Raw genomic sequence first — 19627 nt, forward strand, 5'->3', positions numbered from 1 at the left:
GCCTTAATCGATGCGGCGAAAGACGCCCATAATCACAGCTTAATAGTGCTGTAAATATTTCTACTCGGAAGACTTATGTTAAAAGAAACGAGCCAACTTCTTGGCACCCAATATGTTGGAATAAGGGTAGAGGACGTATCGTTGCCATCGGCCTTCGGGCAAGGGAAGTATAGAGAGTGGCTTAAGCAGTGGTGCGAAATTTTTGGAAACAAGAAAGCGTAGTTCGTTGACAAAATATATGTACTTCGAAGTCTTTGTTCAGTAAAAAAAGTAGTAAGTAGACAATTTGTCCGTGGACTTTTAGATGGAAGGTTTGTTTAAGTTTGAATGGTTTGGAGGAACGCCACAGTTCACATCGTATGTCCAGAGTGGTCCAGTAAATTGTTATATATGGTTAGCTTTTTTTTTGGCGGTCAAAAGACATTTCTGTCCTAAAAGTAGTCTAGTTGTACAAGTCTTCTGGCAAGTTATGTCTTAAGCGTGGAAAACATTTACACTACCCGACGCCTTGCCACGTTTTGGTAGGGTGTGCACATCTATGCGACGTCAACCCCACGCAACGTACTCACACAGCGTGTATCACAAATTACTATCACAATCGTAACGCCTCTTTTGTTCTTAATGCATTATTTTGAGCAAAATCATGTAATAAATTGTTAGTTAAATTTAATTGTTTAAATAAAGTTATTCGGTGTTTTGATAAATTTTCTGCCTAACCGTCATAATTAAATATTTTAAATAAAACCTCATGAATTTTTGTTCTCGTTTAATTTGGTTTACATTATCATAAGCATGTAATTAATATAACGACATAGTTTTAAATAAACTACAAAAAATATGAGTGTCCGCTACTCGATGAAAATTGTGTAATTTTGTGAGAAAAACCATGTAATAAATTATTAGTTAAATTTTATGAACAAAACCATGTAATAAATTGTTAGTTAAATTCATTCTACAAAAAATGGCATTCCGATGTTTTGATCAATTTTCTACCAAACCATTAAAATTCATTAAAAATAAAAATAAAAACGAATGAATTTTTGATCTCGCTTAATTTTGTATTAAATGGTTTGTATTAAAATAAGTATGTTGTAATTAATATAACGATAATAATACATGTAGTTTGCATAAAAATATGAGTGTCCGGTTCTTTTGTTTTCGACTGTACACAATGTGTGGTGATTAGTGACCCTTAATCGATAATTATTAAGAAATCGTGAGATGCGGTCTGGTGTGATGTAGGTTTCAGAAAAACATTTTCTTTATCGTGCCAACGTTTCGATCTTTATTGAGATCATCCTCAGGGTCTGGGATTGACAAACATTGTTTACATATAACAATTACATTTTGGATGTGAAAAAGTGAATTTATACAATGCAAAATATATTTTTTTATATCTTCAATCAAAGTATTTCTACTCACTCAAAGTGTTTGTCTTCTGTGTAATTGTGCCATTCTTGCGTGTCGTGTTGAGANTTTTTACACATCCTACATGTATTTGTTAAATGTAAACAATGTTTGTAAATGTAAAATGTTTTTCTGAAACCTACATCACACCAGACTGCATCTCACGATTTCTGAATAACTGTACACAATGCTAGTCGACAAAAATCTGGACAGTGGGGATCGCGCAGCGTAGAGTAGGTCAGCATAGCATAGCATCGGGCAGATGTACACGGGGATAACACAATCTTATGGAAAAATGGACTTCGGTTTTGCGTCGGCTAGGGTCGAATGGCGTTGCATCGGGTGTGCTCCCCGCTTTATGTATTGCTGAGGATTCCACGTCAGTCTGTAGTCTATGTATAATCCATAAGTATATGACTTGAGTGGATGTCGGTAGCTCTTTCATGTACACTGTGTATATTTTTCAATTAAATAAGGTTTTTAGTTGAGATAAAAATGTTAGTGTCACGAGCGGGATTCGAACCTTCGGCTAGATACGCCGCTACTCTACCACTTGTGCTTTGGTGACTTCGATCCGTTCGGACACTAACTTCCCATCTCAACCCCACCTTTTGAATTTTCCCTCCTTTGTGCCATTTTTCAAGTATGGAGTGGATCGACGTCAGGATAGCTCAAGTGGTAGAGTAGCGGCGTATCAAGCCGAAGGTCGTGGGTTCGAATCCCGCTCCTGACACTAACTATTTTATCTCAACTAAAAACCTTAATTAATTGAAAGATATTAATATTGATCAAGCGGACCACGAAAACTAGTGAATTTAACTGTGTTTATTTTTCTATCTTCAGTTTTGTCATCCACTTTATGAACCATAAAGCTCAAGGAGTTCTTGAAAGTCGTTTAAATAGGATTTGGGTTAGAAGAAAAAAAAAACTGCGGTATTCTCGTCGGTAGAATTAGGTGGTATGCAATAAAGGATAGGACCAAGAACACTCCCCTGTGGTAGAACATCCCTCTCTCTGAAAGAGCGGTCATTTTATGAAGATTCCAGAATGAGGTTTAAAATAGCTGAAAATAGAAAATTGAAACACGTTTGTTACAATTAAGCGCGGAATGTCATATAGTCGTGCCATCTGTGCAATGGTAAATCATCGACGGTCATTAATTGAGCTCAATTTCTGAATGAAAAGTATTTCATTAACTTTGAATCTGTTAAGACAAGTTAAAGACTCACCCAATAAGTTCTGAATTAGCGGAATAACATATTCCTCTTCTTGTGACCAGCTTTCTGAACCTGCTGCAGCAACGGAACCGTTTATCATTCCACATACAATTGGTCAAAAGTGTTTCACACGGAGTGATCAACTGAAAAATAAGAAAGTATTAAAGAGAGAGGATGCATGAAATTTTATCGTTTTTCTTTGAAAATGAAGAAACAAAGAACATTTTATCCCACGGCAAAGTAGGAATACTTGAGTGACTGGGTCATGTTCGTAGAATGGCAGTGACCAGACTACCAGTTACTTACAGAATATGGATGTGTATCCTTGTGAAAGATATTGTCACCGATGTCATGAAGATTCCAGAATGAGGTTTAAAATAGCTGAAAATAGAAAATTGAAACACGTTTGTTACAATTAAGCGCGGATGTCATACAGTCGTGCCATCTGTGTAATGGTAAATCATCGATGGTCATTAATTGAGCTCAATTTCTGAATGAAAAGTATTTCATTAAGTTTGAATCTGTTAAGACAAGTTAAAGACTCACCCAATAAGTTCTGAATTAGCGGAATAACATATTCCTCTTCTTGTGACCAGCTTTCTGAACCTGCTGCAGCAACGGAACCGTTTATCATTCCACATACAATTGGTCAAAAGTGTTTCACACGGAGTGATCAACTGAAAAATAAGAAAGTATTAAAGAGAGAGGATGCATGAAATTTTATCGTTTTTCTTTGAAAATGAAGAAACAAAGAACATTTTATCCCACGGCAAAGTAGGAATACTTGAGTGACTGGGTCATGTTCGTAGAATGGCAGTGACCAGACTACCAGTTACTTACAGAATATGGATGTGTATCCTTGTGAAAGATATTGTCACCGATGTCTATCCAGCTAATAGCCATTGTTAGTAAGCAGCCGATTCATGAAAGGCTCTCGAGAAGCCCTCGCAACATTGGTCGCTCCTGGCTGAACCAGTTGAGATGGAGCGCATGAAGGAAATGACAGTCAGAATAAGAACCATAGTTTGAGTAGAGAACATAAGTGAGAGAATCAGATACAGCGATATTAGTCAACCGGGACCGGAGGTTGTCTTCCCGAGGAGTTGGTCTAGTACCGCCTTCAAGATCTACGTCCCAGCCGGACAACATTGCTCCCCCGGATGAAGACCCTCAGGAATAAAACTGATTGTAAGCCACACTTTAACCTGGAGCATTTACACAATTTATGACCTTTTTCCGTATAAGACAGCTCTACCCCTTTAAAGGAGATATCCCGGGTACAGAAGAGAATGATATGCCTTTATAATATGTCCTGAGGACTACTCACTTTACTTTACAATAAAAGGTTTCTATTATAAAGTTGACCCCGAAGTTCAATTAAACCTAACCAAGTTCTTAATCCAATCTTAAGCGTCTCTTACCTTTCCTAGAAAAATGTTCGACAAGCTCCTTCTGAAATGAATTCTTGCAATCCTAGAATAACATAACATCCCATCTCACCAGTTTGGTTTCGGTAAGACAATCTATCATAGCCACCTGTTTGTAGACTCAATATCTTTTTCTTCAGGTTTTCTTCTTTATTTGCTCAAGACTTTGTAAGGTTTGGGATAAGGGTTTGCTCTGGAAGCTCAATCCTTCCCTTCTCCTACTACCTCCTACCTCATCTTCCAATACCTGACTGACAGCTTCTTTCAGGTCATTCGTGCAACAACCGAGGGAGAAATCCCAGGACACAGGAGAAAAAATAGATCTGTGTCACAATACTTCCTGCTTCCTTTGCTCCTTTCAATATCTACTTTTATAAATTTGCTTTGTGCTAACATTAAGTCAATAAGGGTTAATTCCAGCGGTTCGGATTCGCTGCGATGAGAGCTGGCTAGTAGGTTCATCTTCTTTGGACACCATGACCTTTATACTTGTCCTTTCGGAATTCGCCCATACTTCGTAACTGAATAGCAGAATTTTAACTATTAGGGGACCGCGGTAGCCGAGTGGTTAGCATGAGAGACTCTCACGCCGCGGTCGTGGGTTCGATTCCCACCGTCGCCTCTGGCCCTTTTTTCCGGATAACCCCCAATTTGAACAACATATTTAAGAATTCGTCATGGCTAATATGCAAAGATCATAAGGCCAATAAAAAAACAAAAAACTATTAACTGTTTGAGAAGTAAAATTTTTCCCAGATAGGAACAATTGTCCGTTTGAGCTTTCGAGGATTTTTGGTGGCAATACTTAAATTGCATAAAACAATTATCAATTCCGACGTAATTTATTGAACTGAACTAAAGTAAAGCCAGAAACACACTTACCCGATGCTACGCCATGCGACGCTACCCGATGCTACCCGACGCCTTGCCACGTTTTGGTGGGGTGTGCACATCTATCCGACGCAAGCACACGTCGCGTACAGTCCACAGCGTTTATCACAATAATCACTATCACAATCGCAACGCATCTTTTGTTCTTAATGCACTATTTTGAGCAAAACCTTGTAATAAATTGTTAGTTAAATTTTATGAGCACAACCATCTAATAAATTGTTTGTTAAACTTAATTGTTTTAAATAAAGTTACTCCTAACCATCATAATTAAACAATGTTTATAAAAACTTATGCATTTTTGATCTCGTTTAATTTGGTTTACATTAAAATAACATGTTGTAATTAATATAACGACAAAATTACATGTACTTAGTTTGAAATAAACTACAAAAAATATGAGTGTCCTGTTCTGATGCTACCCGACATTACAAAATGGTGTAATTTTACGAGCAAAACTATGAAATAAATTGTTCATTAAATTTTATGAGCAAAACCGTGTAATAAATTGTTCCAATTTTAGCATATGTACCGCCGAAGCGAGTACAATAAATTGTTAGTTAAATTCATTATATCAAAAAATCGTATTCCGGTGTTTTGATTAATTTTCTACCAAACCATTAAAATTAATTTTTTAAATAAAAAGAAATTATTTTTTAATCCCAGTTAATTTGGTTTATATTAAAATAGGTGCGTTGTAATTAATATATCGACAATAATACATGTAGTTTGAATTAAAATATGAGTTTCCGGTTCTTTTGTCTTCGACTGTACTCATGCGACCAGACGAAAATCTGGAGTGGGGATCGCAGAGCGTCGGGTAGGTTAGCGTGGCATAGCATCGGGTAAATGTGCACGGGGGTAATACAACCTTATGGAAAATCGGAGTTTGGATTTGCGTCGGGTAGCATCGGGTAGCGACGCATGGCGTAGCATCAGGTAAGTGTGTTCCTGGCTTAAGAGAACAGACAATCAATGTTTTGTAAAAGATCCTGATAATTTTTTTAAACCATGTTTACGAGAAGATAGGCAGAGTTAGGTTACTTTTTAGAGCTATTCGGAGAGAACCTCTTCTTTGGTCAACCTGATCAGGAGTACTATCACCGTTTTTGCTGTATATGCTTAATCCATGATACGACATCCAAGATTAAACCTCATAATTAGATCCTTCTCTTCTGCACACTCTAAACCTCTTACCCAAATCACAGTGGTATAGTTAGTGTTAGTAGTTTGTAAATAAGAAGTTATCGACCAGTGAAGTTCTATTATTAGTTGATCAGATATATCATGATATGTCAAATGAGGTCATCGGAAATAAAATAACAATAGAAGTCTTATCAAGCTTTCGATCTATTTATCCATCTATCAGCTCTAGCTAACTATGAGAAGGAAAAAATGGAGAAAATCTTAAATAGATCGAAAATGCCCCCTAACCACATACCTGATCTAGTAGTATTAATAGTAATAGTTTGGATTGAGACACGGTGAGAGACACATCGTCTCTGTTATTGAGCCACATTTAAGCGATCAAAAGTAGGAGTTGTATTCAAATATTTGGACAACCTTGTGAACGTGTCGAATCTGCGCTTATAGTCTGTGAGAAAAAGGACCTCAGTGCAGTGAACTTGTTACAGGTAGAGAAAGAAAAAACAATCTTTTTCTATAATTTGTTGGATCAGGAGGTCTGGGTTATCGCTCATCGTCTTATCGGAGATTATCTCGGCTTTGGAGGTGGGGAACTGAGCCGGCGCAGTAAGCTACCTCCTGACTGCTGAATGAGAGTCACCTCCATAATCTGTCGAACGAGTAAAAGAACAGTAAGAATATTAACGATGGATCTTNGTGAATTATGCTAAAGCGGCCTGAGCCTATCGAAAGCTAATAGTAAACGAATTTAATTAGTAATTCTTCTCTCTTCTTCTCTTTTACTCCCAATTTCTTTGCCCCCGCTCATTCCCTTGATATTTGGTGTTTCTGTTTCTCCGGTCTCAGCTCCGTTCATTGATTTTTAATTCTCAGTTTTGTGTCCTTTTGATTTGGTATTTTGTTATATATGTTACACTTAGCATAGACTTAGTTTAATGGATTTGTACGTTTATTTTACAGGATTAATCAATAATTAATCCAAGCCCCGGCAGATACCTTGCCGTATTAAGTTTATTTTCTTGTTTGAATTATATGTAATTTTTCTTTTTTCTTCTTGTGTGCAATAAACTTATTATTATTATAGTAATAGTAGAAAAAGTAGAAGAGTTAGTAGAATGTGTAATTATTATCTTGAAATTAAAACGAAATATTTTTAAACAAGTGTATAATATTTGATTAAAAATAACCAATAATTTTAAAGACTAGGTAATTAAAAAATGATCTATGAATTATTGTTTTTGTATGTGTTAAAGTGAAGTGTTTGCTCCTCAAACGCTTTCAAGTTGTATCATTGATTTAAACGAGACATAAACTGTAAAAGTGATTCTCGTGGAAAGGGGGCACCCTCTCCGTTCGGCTAAGTCTACGTGTAAACAGCCGAGGGACGAGAATGGGCAGAAACCGAGCTGTAAAATGGACAAATGTTTGTTTAGGGTGTTTAAGTCTATGGTTGAGTGTGCGACCGGGGGTCGGGCGGGTGGAGGAGGCTTCTTCAAACTTATGACGTGGTCAAACTTTGAACACGGTAGTGTATTAACTTAATTCCACACTCAATTTAGATTGCTTTCACGGCCGTCTCCCCATCCCTGCCCTCGCAAAGAAGAAACTTACTTCATCAATCTTGTATGACAATGGATACGTTAAGTTTTTGACTCAGGGCGTAAAGCCTTTACGAGAAGCGTTTCAAACTGAAACTGCCTGCCTCTCCCGTTTTGCCGGGTAAATTAAGAACGAAATTTGTTTACGACCCTCTTAATGAATTCCATCAAAGAAGAGTCGTTTGGATGCTGTCTACTCACTTTAAGTTATGAGTCTAAGTGAGAATGATAATCAACAGTTTTGCAATAAAACACAACGAAATTTTCACATTATATGCTCATTTTCTCATAAATTCCATATGAAAAACAAAACGAAACAATAATATTCTCTAATATCTTCTTTAATAAATTTTTATTCGCATAGAAAGCAAGATGGTTGGTAATAAAGACGTTCTAAAAAACGGTTAAAGTGTAAAAAATGTAAATAAAAAAATTATCGAGTATTTTCATGTTTCTTCCTTTTTGAACGGCGTGTAGTAGTTTCATACAACCCCAAAACACGAACCCACCCCTCAAGACCATGTAAGAGAGAGATCTGGATTAACAAAGCACATAAAAAGAATGAGCATGAAGACCAAGATCACCAGAAACGATCAAAGTACAGGTTCATCCCCACGCACGCTAGGAAGAGAAAGCTCACAATCTAACAAAAATCCTTTTAACTGTCACCCTAGAAATTAATAAATAGATAAAAATAAAGATAACTAGATATATAGAAAGTTAGATAGAGAGAGAGATAAATTTATAAAAATACACTAACAGGCAAAAAATTCCACACAATTGTAATATAACGTGATTGGAATATATTTTTACATATTAATCAAAGTCTCACGTTTTTAACGTTTAATAATTGAGTCTTTGTCTAAAAAAGTTAAAAAAAATAGTAAATTGCTAAGGAAAATGAAAAATACAAAAGACGAACAGATAAAATTTGTTTACTTTCTACCTGGATGTCTGGAAATGTCTCTTTGTTGGAGGTTAGCCCATTCTTCACGAAGAGAACTTTTAAGATCGTGGAGTGTATCAGGAAGTGACGGACGTGTTCTTACTCGTCTTTTGAGGTTATCTCATAAATGATCGATGGAGAGAACGGGCTGGCAAGGCTAAAGGTGGCCATTCACGATCACTCCAAATGCAACCGCCAAGCCGTACAGATCCATTTGGAGTGCCTGAAATTTGAGGGGCTTTCACGACCGCTCCACAGCCAGTCGCTCCGAACGTCAACCAGTGAATTACCTTCTCAAAATGGATGACGATCTCTTGTGCTACTCTTCTGTTTATTTACATATTAAAAGCAAAAAATCAAAGAGGAAATGGTGTAAGAAGTGGCTCCTGAACAGAAGCCGTAATACCCACATCAATCTTTCCCTTGAAACCGTGATTGGATGAACTATTTAAGGATGGATGAAACGTCTTATTTATTAATTATATTTAGTGTTCTATTGACCAAATTACTTCTTTTAATTGTTTTGTTGATAAATTACTTGCTATTCAATTTTTTAATCTTTTTTTGTAAGGTTTTGGTTGAAATGAAAAAGCTAGTGCCACGAGCGGGATCTGAATCCATGGCCTTCGGCTAACTACACCGCTGCTCTACCACTTGAGCTATCGTGACTTTGATCCTCTCCGACACCAAAAAATGGCAAAAAGAGAGTAAATTCGAAAGGTTGTAGGTTGAAATGGGGAGTTGGTGCCCGAGTGGATCGAACTATCGAAGACAGGATAGCTAAGTGGTTGGCGCAGCGGCGTATTTAACCGAATGTCGTGGATTCGAATCCCCTCGTGATATTATTTTTTCATTTCAACCAAAACCTTACAAACAACGATTAACGTCTTATTTATATTTACTTCAGCTTGTTACCCCCTTGATTAGAAAAACAAAAGACGGCATGAGAGAAATCAGCACTACATGAAGGTTGGCAACCACATTACGATTTCTCGCTACAGGGATGAACTACAAAGAACTTAAGTTCTCTACTACGATTTCTGATCATTGTTAGGGGTAATCAATACAATATCAACTGGTTGAGGATCTAATTTCTTTTATTTCTATCGTGGTAATTATTCATTGTCCACCACTTTCATTCAATGGTAAACTTTCATACAATTCAATCACCTCAACAATAAAATCTCGATTGGATGTCATTTCCAATAAAGAATAAACGTTTTTGAGTTTTTGAGAATGTACGACGGAGATGTTTGCTCAGTGACAGAAAGACGGAGACTGCGCCAAAAAAACGAGGGTTTTCCCATTCACGACCAGGCCAGCGCGCCAAAATCCCACCCTCCACGCCAGGTTTTCCCATTCACGAACGCGCCATGGCGTCGTCGCGCCGTAGATATTTGGAGTGGCGCGATGGAGTTTGGACCGGTCGAATATTCGGCAGAGCCGGGCACGCCAGTTCAGTTTTGCCATTGACGTGGTTTTTGGAACGGCGTCGCTCCGTTTGAACTGCTAGGAGTGATCGTGAATGGCCACCTTAAGACCCTGATGTTGAAGGTACGTTTATCCTATGCAAGAGACATGTGGATGGGTATTATCGTCAATTAGAATAGGATTGTCGCTGATTTCATCGAGGACAGGCAACGCATGATGTGCCAAAGTTTCATCCAAAAGGAGAGTGGCCCTCAAAGGCCCTCCACAAACAACCAACTCTGTGCGACTCTCCATTGAAATTCCCGCTTACATCATCACTGAGCTACGTTGAAAAGGTTGGCTCTGGGGAAAATTACAGGCTTCTTACCTTTCATTTCGTCATGAACCGTGCAGATCTGTGTGTTCTGGTTAATTCTGGTCCTTTTACGGGGCAAAAAGTCATCAGTCCATACTGATTTAATCTTCTTCGAGCAGAGAGTTCAAAAATTTGGACACCTCGAACTTTTTGGAGCTGATAAATCGCTTGGACAACAGTAAGATGCCGGTTTCGTAAAATTCTCAAAGTCAAAGAATAGTCATCCTGTGGTTCTGTTACCCTAGGGCATCCAGAACCGGGTCTTCTATGGTAGGACGGTTAGGGATGATTATCCTGATGATGATCCTTATTAGTAGTATCGTATGGAACTTCGATGTCAATAGCCGCATACCTGATGGAACGCCCATCATCAATAAGTGCCACACCACACGTAACATCCTCAGCACTAAGTGGCATTTTTAAGTTTAAAAATTGAAATTAAGAAAACAAAGATGAAGACTAAACAGTTTATTGTTTCAGAATTCAAATTAGACTGAATAAACATTTCAAATTCCGCAAAAAGTAAACTTTGAAAAATCCTTTATCCTAATTTTGGATTACCATTTAAGTGTGTTTACTTCTAATTGATATTCCTAATTTAAAACATAGCATAAACAGATATTTACTAAAAAAAAAAAAGAAAAAAAATAAAGAAAAAAATTAACTTTAACCAAAAAAAGAAAAAAAAAATAAATGGGTGGAAGTTTTTGCGTGTGGTGCTGAGGCAGTAAGAGAGAGAAAGAAAGGAGTGTGAAAGAAATGAAAGAAACAAAGAAAACGAGAGAGAGAGAGAGTGTGTGTGAGAGAGAGTGAGAGAGAGAGAGAGAGAGAGAGAGAGAAAGGAGAGAATGAGACATATTTTTCTTTTAAATGTGCTTATTGAATATTTAAAGTAGTAAGTTTATATCTCACAGGAGTATTTGAGAGACTTAATGATATCATTTATCAGTTAACTTTCCTTACCTGTTCGACAAGATTAGGAACACTCGTGTTCATCTCTTGTATCAATTTTCTTCCTCTATCACAATTTCGACAATGCAATTTCGACGGATTTAAAAGATTCCTCAAGAAATTTCTGCTATCGTTGTCGAAAGAATTTCTAAACATAATATTTTATCAATAGTGCGAACCCATTTATTAAAATAATTTATCTGATTACCTGTTATGGTTGAAACGCAGGCAGACAGAAATGGCAGGAAGTTTAGAACTCCAGTGAAGATAGTTTGTTTCGAGGTCGTAGTAAATGTAATCCTTGAGGACACCATTCAGGACGTTCTTGCTAAGGTACAGGATAAAAACCGTAGCAATCGACAACCTCGTAATTTTCCAAATCATTCTGGACCAAAAAGAAGGAAAAAATTAGGTTCATTTTCAACATGCGTAAATACCTCCAAACTTTCCACTCTCGAACTCCTTAACCTGATTTTACCGAAGAAACGCGTTTATGCGTAATTAAATTACAAAACTAAACGACTAGACATACCAGGATATCTATTGTTATAAAGAATACTCATCAAAACAATTCAAAATTGAAAAACTGTTACATATAATCTTAAAAACTTTTCATCGTAAAATAAAAAAGAAACAAGTAAAGGGTTCACGATAATTTTTTAGAATTTAATACTTTATCCAAACCCACACAATTCACACACCATATACACAGAAATTTTTAATGTCTTGTTAAATTATGTTTTTTTCCGGATAATTCCTTTTCTTCGTCTATTTTCCTAAAGCTTTCAGGAAGAAATCGATGTTTTTCTTGTAGACTGCAATATTTTACGAATTCAATTATTTCTTTGGAAGAAAAACAAAATACTGCCGTAAAACTTTTATTAAACCGGCCGGTAGGTAAAAGATTAATAATCATGGCAAATGTTCAGCCAAGTAATACTAAAAATATGCCTTCTACCTTGCAAATGGTACAGAACCCTTATTTTTGTACTCAAATACACATTTTATTTATTGCAAAATCACCTTTGTTAAACAATCTTTTTACCTACTTAATTACAGTGGATATGATAAAATCAGGAAGTGGTTGGGACTCTGAATGGGAATTAATATTCAAAATAAATTGTTGGGTATTCAGCGACCTCGTCCGTTTGTGGGAGGTAATCTTTTTCCCAAATGTGTTGCCAGATCTATTTTACGACGCTTTGCCACTCAAATCACTCAACGGATTGGATCTAGAGCTTCTGTATATTAAAAATCCTTAAGATAGCGTCAATAGGCAATAACATGTAAAATAAAATGTTATCTAATATAAATAACAAACATATTATAAAAAAAAGACAGATAAGTTACGGCAAAAGTAAACAAAGTTAGTTTCTTAATAATAGTTTTTTAATAATAGTAATAATATCAAATAAAATTATAGTATTAGTTTTAAATTAAAAAATTAATTAAACAAAGAAACAACGGAAGAGCTCTTCAATGAATTAAGAAAAGAAAGAAAAAACTAAGTTAGAATGAAGATGCAAAAAATTTTTTAAATTAAACTAAAAGTTCACTTGTGAGTACTCTTGATGTATAGCATAGAATAGCATGTGTTGGGATCTATCATGTGACTCATCATTTTCTATAAATAACTTGAATGAGTGGCCTTTGCAGTTTCAAGGAAATTATAACAAAACTGAGTGTCAATTTCAGTGAAGAACTTCGTGAACAAGTCAGATCAACATCGCGCTTTTTATTCTATAAGTAACTTTACCAATATGACTTTAATATGTTTAACCTATCTAAGGACAGGTCTAAAGGTTTGTCATTGGTCGAGTTAAGGTGGTTATTCAAAATCCTCCTTTATCTCAATGGTTCACCTTTTCGGGCTAGAGAAAATTTAATTTGTTCATTATGCAATGACCAGGTTAAAGAAGACATAGTGCATTTTATTGCAAAATGCACTATCCTATCAGAGATTCGGCTTCTGCATCTAAATTTTGCTAAATTGAATGTGACACAGGTTATCGATTTACTGCTTAATGATTACAAAAATTTAATCAAATATGCGCGCCACGCCTGGCACTATCGCCAAGAGTTAATATTAGAATTTAATTTTTGCATATTTTAAAGCCTTGCCATTCTAAATTGCTGGCCCAAATAATTATATATCTATACTTGTAAAATAAACAAAGAACAAAAATTATTGTTTATAATGTAAGTTAGTATCTAATGTAATTATTAAAAATTAAATTATCAATTGTAATATTTATTTAAGGATCAATTTTTTTTAATTTTTTTATTTTGTACTTTTTTCTCTGTGTCGACCAAAAATTTAAGTCAAATGGAAATCGACCTCCGGCAGACGGACCATGCCGTAATTTTACTTTAAATGATATATTATGTAATATTTATAACTTTTCTTTTTTGCAATAAAGTATTATTATTATTACTCTTGATGTATAGATGCGATGTGGCGTTGCGGTTGTGCGGGAAAGACTGAGGAAGTCGGGTCCGTTTATGCTGCGGTGCGGGAAGATGTCAGGCATGCGGTCGTTGTGTATCAAAAAGAACACGCTGATTGTAGTGCGGCGGACGAATAATAATAATAACGCCCGTATTGTTGAACAGAACTTAAACTATCGGATTCACAATACAAAATAACTTGTATAAAATATTACTGCCTGAAACATCTAAATTTAAAGAAACGGAGCCGAAGGTCATGGGTTCGAATCCCTCTCGTGCCATTAGCTTTTTTTCATCTCAACTAAAAACCTTAAGTAATTGTATAGTATAAATAATAAAACACAAAAAAATTGCAAACTTTGCTATTGCTCCCATTTTAGTTTTCCTTTTTAATAAATCCCTATTTACTTGAATTTTTCCTTATGTACTTAAAAGTGGTAATAAAAATAATATATTTGGAATTAAAGAAAAATTTGTGTACAACCTGCTGTAGGGAAAGGCTTTGAAAGTATAATACTAAATTCCTTAAACACAATATTTAAAAACGTTATTATTCCATATCAACATGGTTTTTATTCGCAAAGATCTACATTAACAGACTTACTTAAATTTCAAGATTAGATTGTACAATCTTTTTCCGAATGATTGCAAGTTGATTGTATTTACAATGACTTTTCCTATTTGAAAGGTCGAATGCATAAAGTAAAATTAAAATCGCCATTGTCGCATAGTTTTCTAGCAAATTCTGGAGTTTCTCAAGGGTCGCACTTAGGACCTTTACTGTTTAAATTCTATATTAAATATTATTATATATTATAAATTCTATCTCTGATTCTCTTCAATTCGTTATGACCTTACTTTTTGCACATGATGTAAAATATTCCTAAAAATTATTTCTGCTTACAACTTCAACATGCCTTAGTAAAACGTAATAATTGGTGTTCAACTAATAATATTCTTTTAAATTCTGACAAATGTTTTAGTTATGACTTATCATAAAACAAATATCCAAATTTAACTATGCTATATCAGGCCTAATTAGACGTGAAATTGTTAAAGATCTTCGCACCAATATTGACAAGTAAAGGATTATCTGGCCGAACTATTACCAACACATTGTTCCCCTTTGTCGGTTTTTTTCACTTCAAAGAAGACGACGCCTTACATAAAATTGTCTTTTACATACCGACTTCCTTCCACACCCCTTCAAAACCAAACATATATAAACATAAAACAGCAAAATCTCACTGGCACTCTCAACACGACACGCAAGGATGGCACAATTACACAGAAGACAAACACTTTGAGTGAGTAGAAATACTTTGTTTGAATACAAAATATATTTTTCATTGTATAAATTCACTTTTCCACATCCCAAAGGTAATTATTAAATGTAAACCTTGTTTGTAAATCCCAAACTCTGAAGATGATCTCAATAAAGATCGAAACGTTGGCACGATAAAGAAAATGTTTTTCTGAAACCTACATCACACCCGACCGCATCTCACGATATCTGAATAACTATTAACAAAACTATTGCTAAAGCACATAAAACTTTAGGATTTATTACACGTCATACTAAACATTTCCATGATCCAGATACACTTAAAATTTTATAAACTTGGACTTTAAGTCCAATGTTATGATTACTGTTCACCGCTTTGGGCTTCCTTTCAATTCACCCTGATCCGAAATTGACGACTGTTCTGTGCAGAAAGAATTTTTTCGATTGTATTGTATAAATTATTTCCTTCTTTAACTGATTGCCCATTACTGCTTAACCGAATTATCTTTCGTCTTCCATCTTATTGTTCCAGGAGTCAAATGACATTCTCCACTGATTGCTATAGAACTAATTATGTCAAATTCAGTTTTATAACATGAACATCAAATTTGTTAAACTCGTTCAAAAATATAGATACATTAAATATCAGTTTAAGCAAATTTTATTATTCGAAAATTAAATATTGTATCATTAATATAATTAACGTGTGATGTTTAAAGACGATAAAGAAAATTATTTTCTAACCCCACATCACACCAGACCGCATTTCACGATTTTTAAATAATATAATTAATCCAATTAATTAATCTTTATGTAAGTTATTGGATGAAATAAAAAAGCCAGTGTCACGAGCGGGATTCGAACCCACGACCTTCGGCTAAATACGCCACTGCTCTACCACTTGAGCTATCGTGATTTCGATCCACTAGGACAATCTCAACCCCACCTTTCGAATTTTCCCTCCTTTTTGCCATTTTTCAATACTTTACATAAAGATTAATTAATTGAAAGAAGTTATTTGGTCAATCGGAACACAAAATCTATTGGATTTATTAGAATTAATATTGAATTTTATTATAATTAATAATTGATAATTGTATAGTGTTAATACATTTGTTTCTATCCATTCTAAATTGTTTATTATGATTTTTTGCCGGTTAACAACTTGTCATTGCCGGCTCCTCGCATATTTTTTGTCCTTCTCGCGTTATTTTATCTATAATCGAGAAACAATTTATTCTTTTCTACATTTTTTATCACTTTTCTGTCATATAACTTTGTTGCTAGACGATCCATATGTTTATTAGTATTTTGTTATTATATTTATTTACGTATCCAACACACGCAATATTCCTAGAACACATATCACATACATACACACTCATGTTACTAGTTTTAGTAGCTAGAGCAAATTTTTTTTTCAAATTTGAAAAACTTACTGTGGTGACCCTAAACTACTATTTCCAAACCGAGAGCCAGACAATTTCAGAAAACGTACCCCATTTAATATTATTTTTAGGGGTGTAATTGATCTTTTAAATTTTTTTTTAAAGATGCAGAAATTGATGAAGGGAAGGAAAAAACCGTGTTTAAGGGATTGTTAAGGTGGAAAAATTAAAAAAATAATAAAAACAATGAAATTTTGAACGAATTTATTAAACGTTTTTTAATTTGGGTTCGAAACCGAAATAGTGCAAATGTTTACTCACCCTTTTAGTGGTGTAATTTATTTTTTAATTAATTTTTTCTAAGATGAAAAAATTGATGGAGTAAATGAAAAAACCGTGGCAAGATGTTTGTTAAGGTCGAAAATTAACAAAAAAAAAAAAAGAAAAGNAATTAATTTTTCAAAGATGAAAAAATTGATGGACGAAACGAAAAAACCATGGCAGGATGTTTGTTAAGGTCGAAAATTAAAAAAAAAAAAAAAAAAAAAAAACCCAGATTTTCAATGAATTTATTAAACTTCTTTTTTTAATTTTGGCTCACAACCGAAATAGTGCAAGTGTTTACTTGTTTACCAACACATCTGCAACTTTGATTAAAGGATTATTGTATTATTATTCCCCGGAATAAAAGGGTTTTAAAATTCAAAAGTTTTTAGTTCATTTTTTATTGTTGTTAATCTTTCCATCTTACCAATCCGTCCACCACGGTTTTTTTCTTTCCTTCAGGAATTCTTCAACTTTAAATAAAGTATTTAAAAAAAGCAATTACACCACTAAAAATGATATAAAATGGAGAACGTTTGCTGAAAATTGATGGTCTCTACGTTTGGAAGTAGTAGTTTTCAACTTTGAAAATTTTTTTTTTCAATGTTCTGGCTACTAAACCCTTATTTCGTCAGCGTCTACAAGTTTATTCTTGATCACATCTTATCCGAAATTTAACGTAGTTTTCAATGGCATCGACGGATTTGCCCAAAACCTTTTAGTTTTGGAGTTATCATTGTTTATTTAAGCGAGGTCGTGAAATCTAAAAAAATCAGAAAAAGTGAAATAACTCCAAACCCGTTGACATTCGGACTATAGTTAATTAGGACTTTTTGGTTTTATTATGAAAGTAGAATCTACTGGCAAAATTCGTAACACGAGGAGCCCAACACCCTATATACACATTATTTAAATTTCCATTATTTTGTAAAACGGCTGTTAGTCATTGTTGCTTGATGTAAAGGAAAATATTGCTTCTTGTTTAATGGTAATTAATGTTTGTCGATAAAACTTTCTATTATTATTATGATTATCATTATTTATTATGAATATCATATTAAATATTCACGATTTTAGTACTGAAAAACGCTGCTAAAATTTCGTTTTACCTTTATTTTTATTTTTGTTGTCGTATCATTTTTCTTTATATGGAGGACGCTTAATTATTTCTTCTGAAGAACTTTAATAATTACTGTAATCATTACCTGCCGTATGTGATTTTTTGTCGTTCCGGTCCTCGTTCCGCGAGTTCTGGTCGCCGTTAACAATCTGCAGAACCGATTTATTTACTTGATCGGAATATAGATAATAAAATCAATTTTTATTATTTGACCCGATATTACTGCGCATGTATTTGCCCTTTGATTGTGTTTCCGAATCAGTGTCGTGATGTCACGAAATATCAAAAATCGTTAACGTGCACGAAAATGCGTCTGTTGAAAGATGTATCGTTCAGAACGAAAGAACATATACAAAATAAGACTTGAAAAAAATTAGATTTTTTAGCCTAGTGGTGAAAGATTTTCTATTAGGTTGTAAAGAAAGTCAGTTAACTTATCAGTATAGTTGATACTGGGTGTCATCGCAAAGTCCTTTTTAACCGGCATTGGTTCACTTATTGGGTCCGTCTTCACTCGCGGGTTTGTTAATCGAAGTTCAGAAACGCGCAAGTTAAGACGGGCCCAATAAGTGGCCAAAATCATTGTTGTTTAAAGAAATCCGATGCAATTTATCCATACCTAAAAAATAGCTCATGGGAATGTTTGATTAATAAAAATGGCATTGTTGTGAACAAGGTGTAGGCAGGGAGCAGGAAGAAAGTGCGTGAGTCCACTGAACACCAAAGCACGCTAGCCACTATATCAACACCACCGCCTTCTCTGAAATAGCTAGAATTATAGCGTGAGAAGGCTAGATAAAGTAAAAGTGACGTCTTCCCCTCATCCTCACCACTTGGCTCTTTCAGCGCACTTTTACGCCGTTGGCCGTGTATATAACTAAACAATTATTTGTAAATTTTGACTGTATAAAACGTACCAAAAATTGCTAATGTGCGAGTTAAGAATCTTACCAAATCTTCCCACTATAAAACCCAATAAAAAGCTTGACTTTTAACGTAAAACAATGTTAATAACAATGAATTTAAAAAACAAACGTAGTTTCATGTATATAACTCACATAATGGACCCACAACGTGACTTGGGCCCATGTAGAATGCAAGGTACCGCTCTACATAATAAATTTTCCGCTCTTTTGGGGAAATAAACCTTTCATTGTACCTTTATTTATCAAAGTTATATATTACTTTCAATTAATTAAGGTTTGTAGTTGAGATAAAAAAGTCAGTGTCACGAGCGGGATTCGAACCCACGACCTTCGGCTAGATACGCCGAACTCTACCACTTGAGCTATCGTGACTTCGATCCACTCGGGGGCTAACTTCCCATCTCAAACCCCACCTTTTGAATTTTCCCTCCTTTTTGCCATTTTTCAAATGTCGTGTAATCTACTTGATTCTGATATTTTTATCTCAACTAAAAACCTTAATTAATTGAAAGATATTAATTGGTCAAACGGTCCACGAAAACTAGTGAATTTAATAAGTTAAAATGAAGTATACTTCACTAAAGCTCACCGTGGCCATTTCATTTGTCGCCGAGAATCAAATAGATTACAAGACATTTGAAAACAACTTGTTTTAGTACTGGTTTGTAAGTTTAGCAAAAAACATTTTTTTTTAAACTCAGTTTCTCCAATCGAAACTATAACTTATATGTCGGAGCAAAGGTACCGCAAGATACTCCGGTGTGGAA

General features: G+C 34.8%; 1 protein-coding gene across 1 annotated transcript in view; it reads right to left on the reverse strand.

Moving 5' to 3' along the window:
• LOC106666496 overlaps positions 1-19627 on the reverse strand; it is a 74677-nt gene that overhangs the window by 11091 nt on the left and 43959 nt on the right. The window contains exons 2-4 of the mRNA XM_014393741.2: positions 11578-11754; positions 11382-11517; positions 3171-3301 (exon numbers count right to left, since the gene is read on the reverse strand). Coding sequence (XP_014249227.1) covers positions 3171-3301; positions 11382-11517; positions 11578-11753 — 443 coding nt within the window. The 5' untranslated portion in view covers position 11754. The remainder of the gene's footprint in view (positions 1-3170; positions 3302-11381; positions 11518-11577; positions 11755-19627) is intronic.

This window comes from Cimex lectularius, unplaced genomic scaffold (genome assembly GCF_000648675.2).
Source record: "Cimex lectularius strain Harlan isolate CLEC.00 unplaced genomic scaffold, Clec_2.1 scaffold196, whole genome shotgun sequence".
Lineage (NCBI taxonomy): Eukaryota > Metazoa > Arthropoda > Insecta > Hemiptera > Cimicidae > Cimex > Cimex lectularius.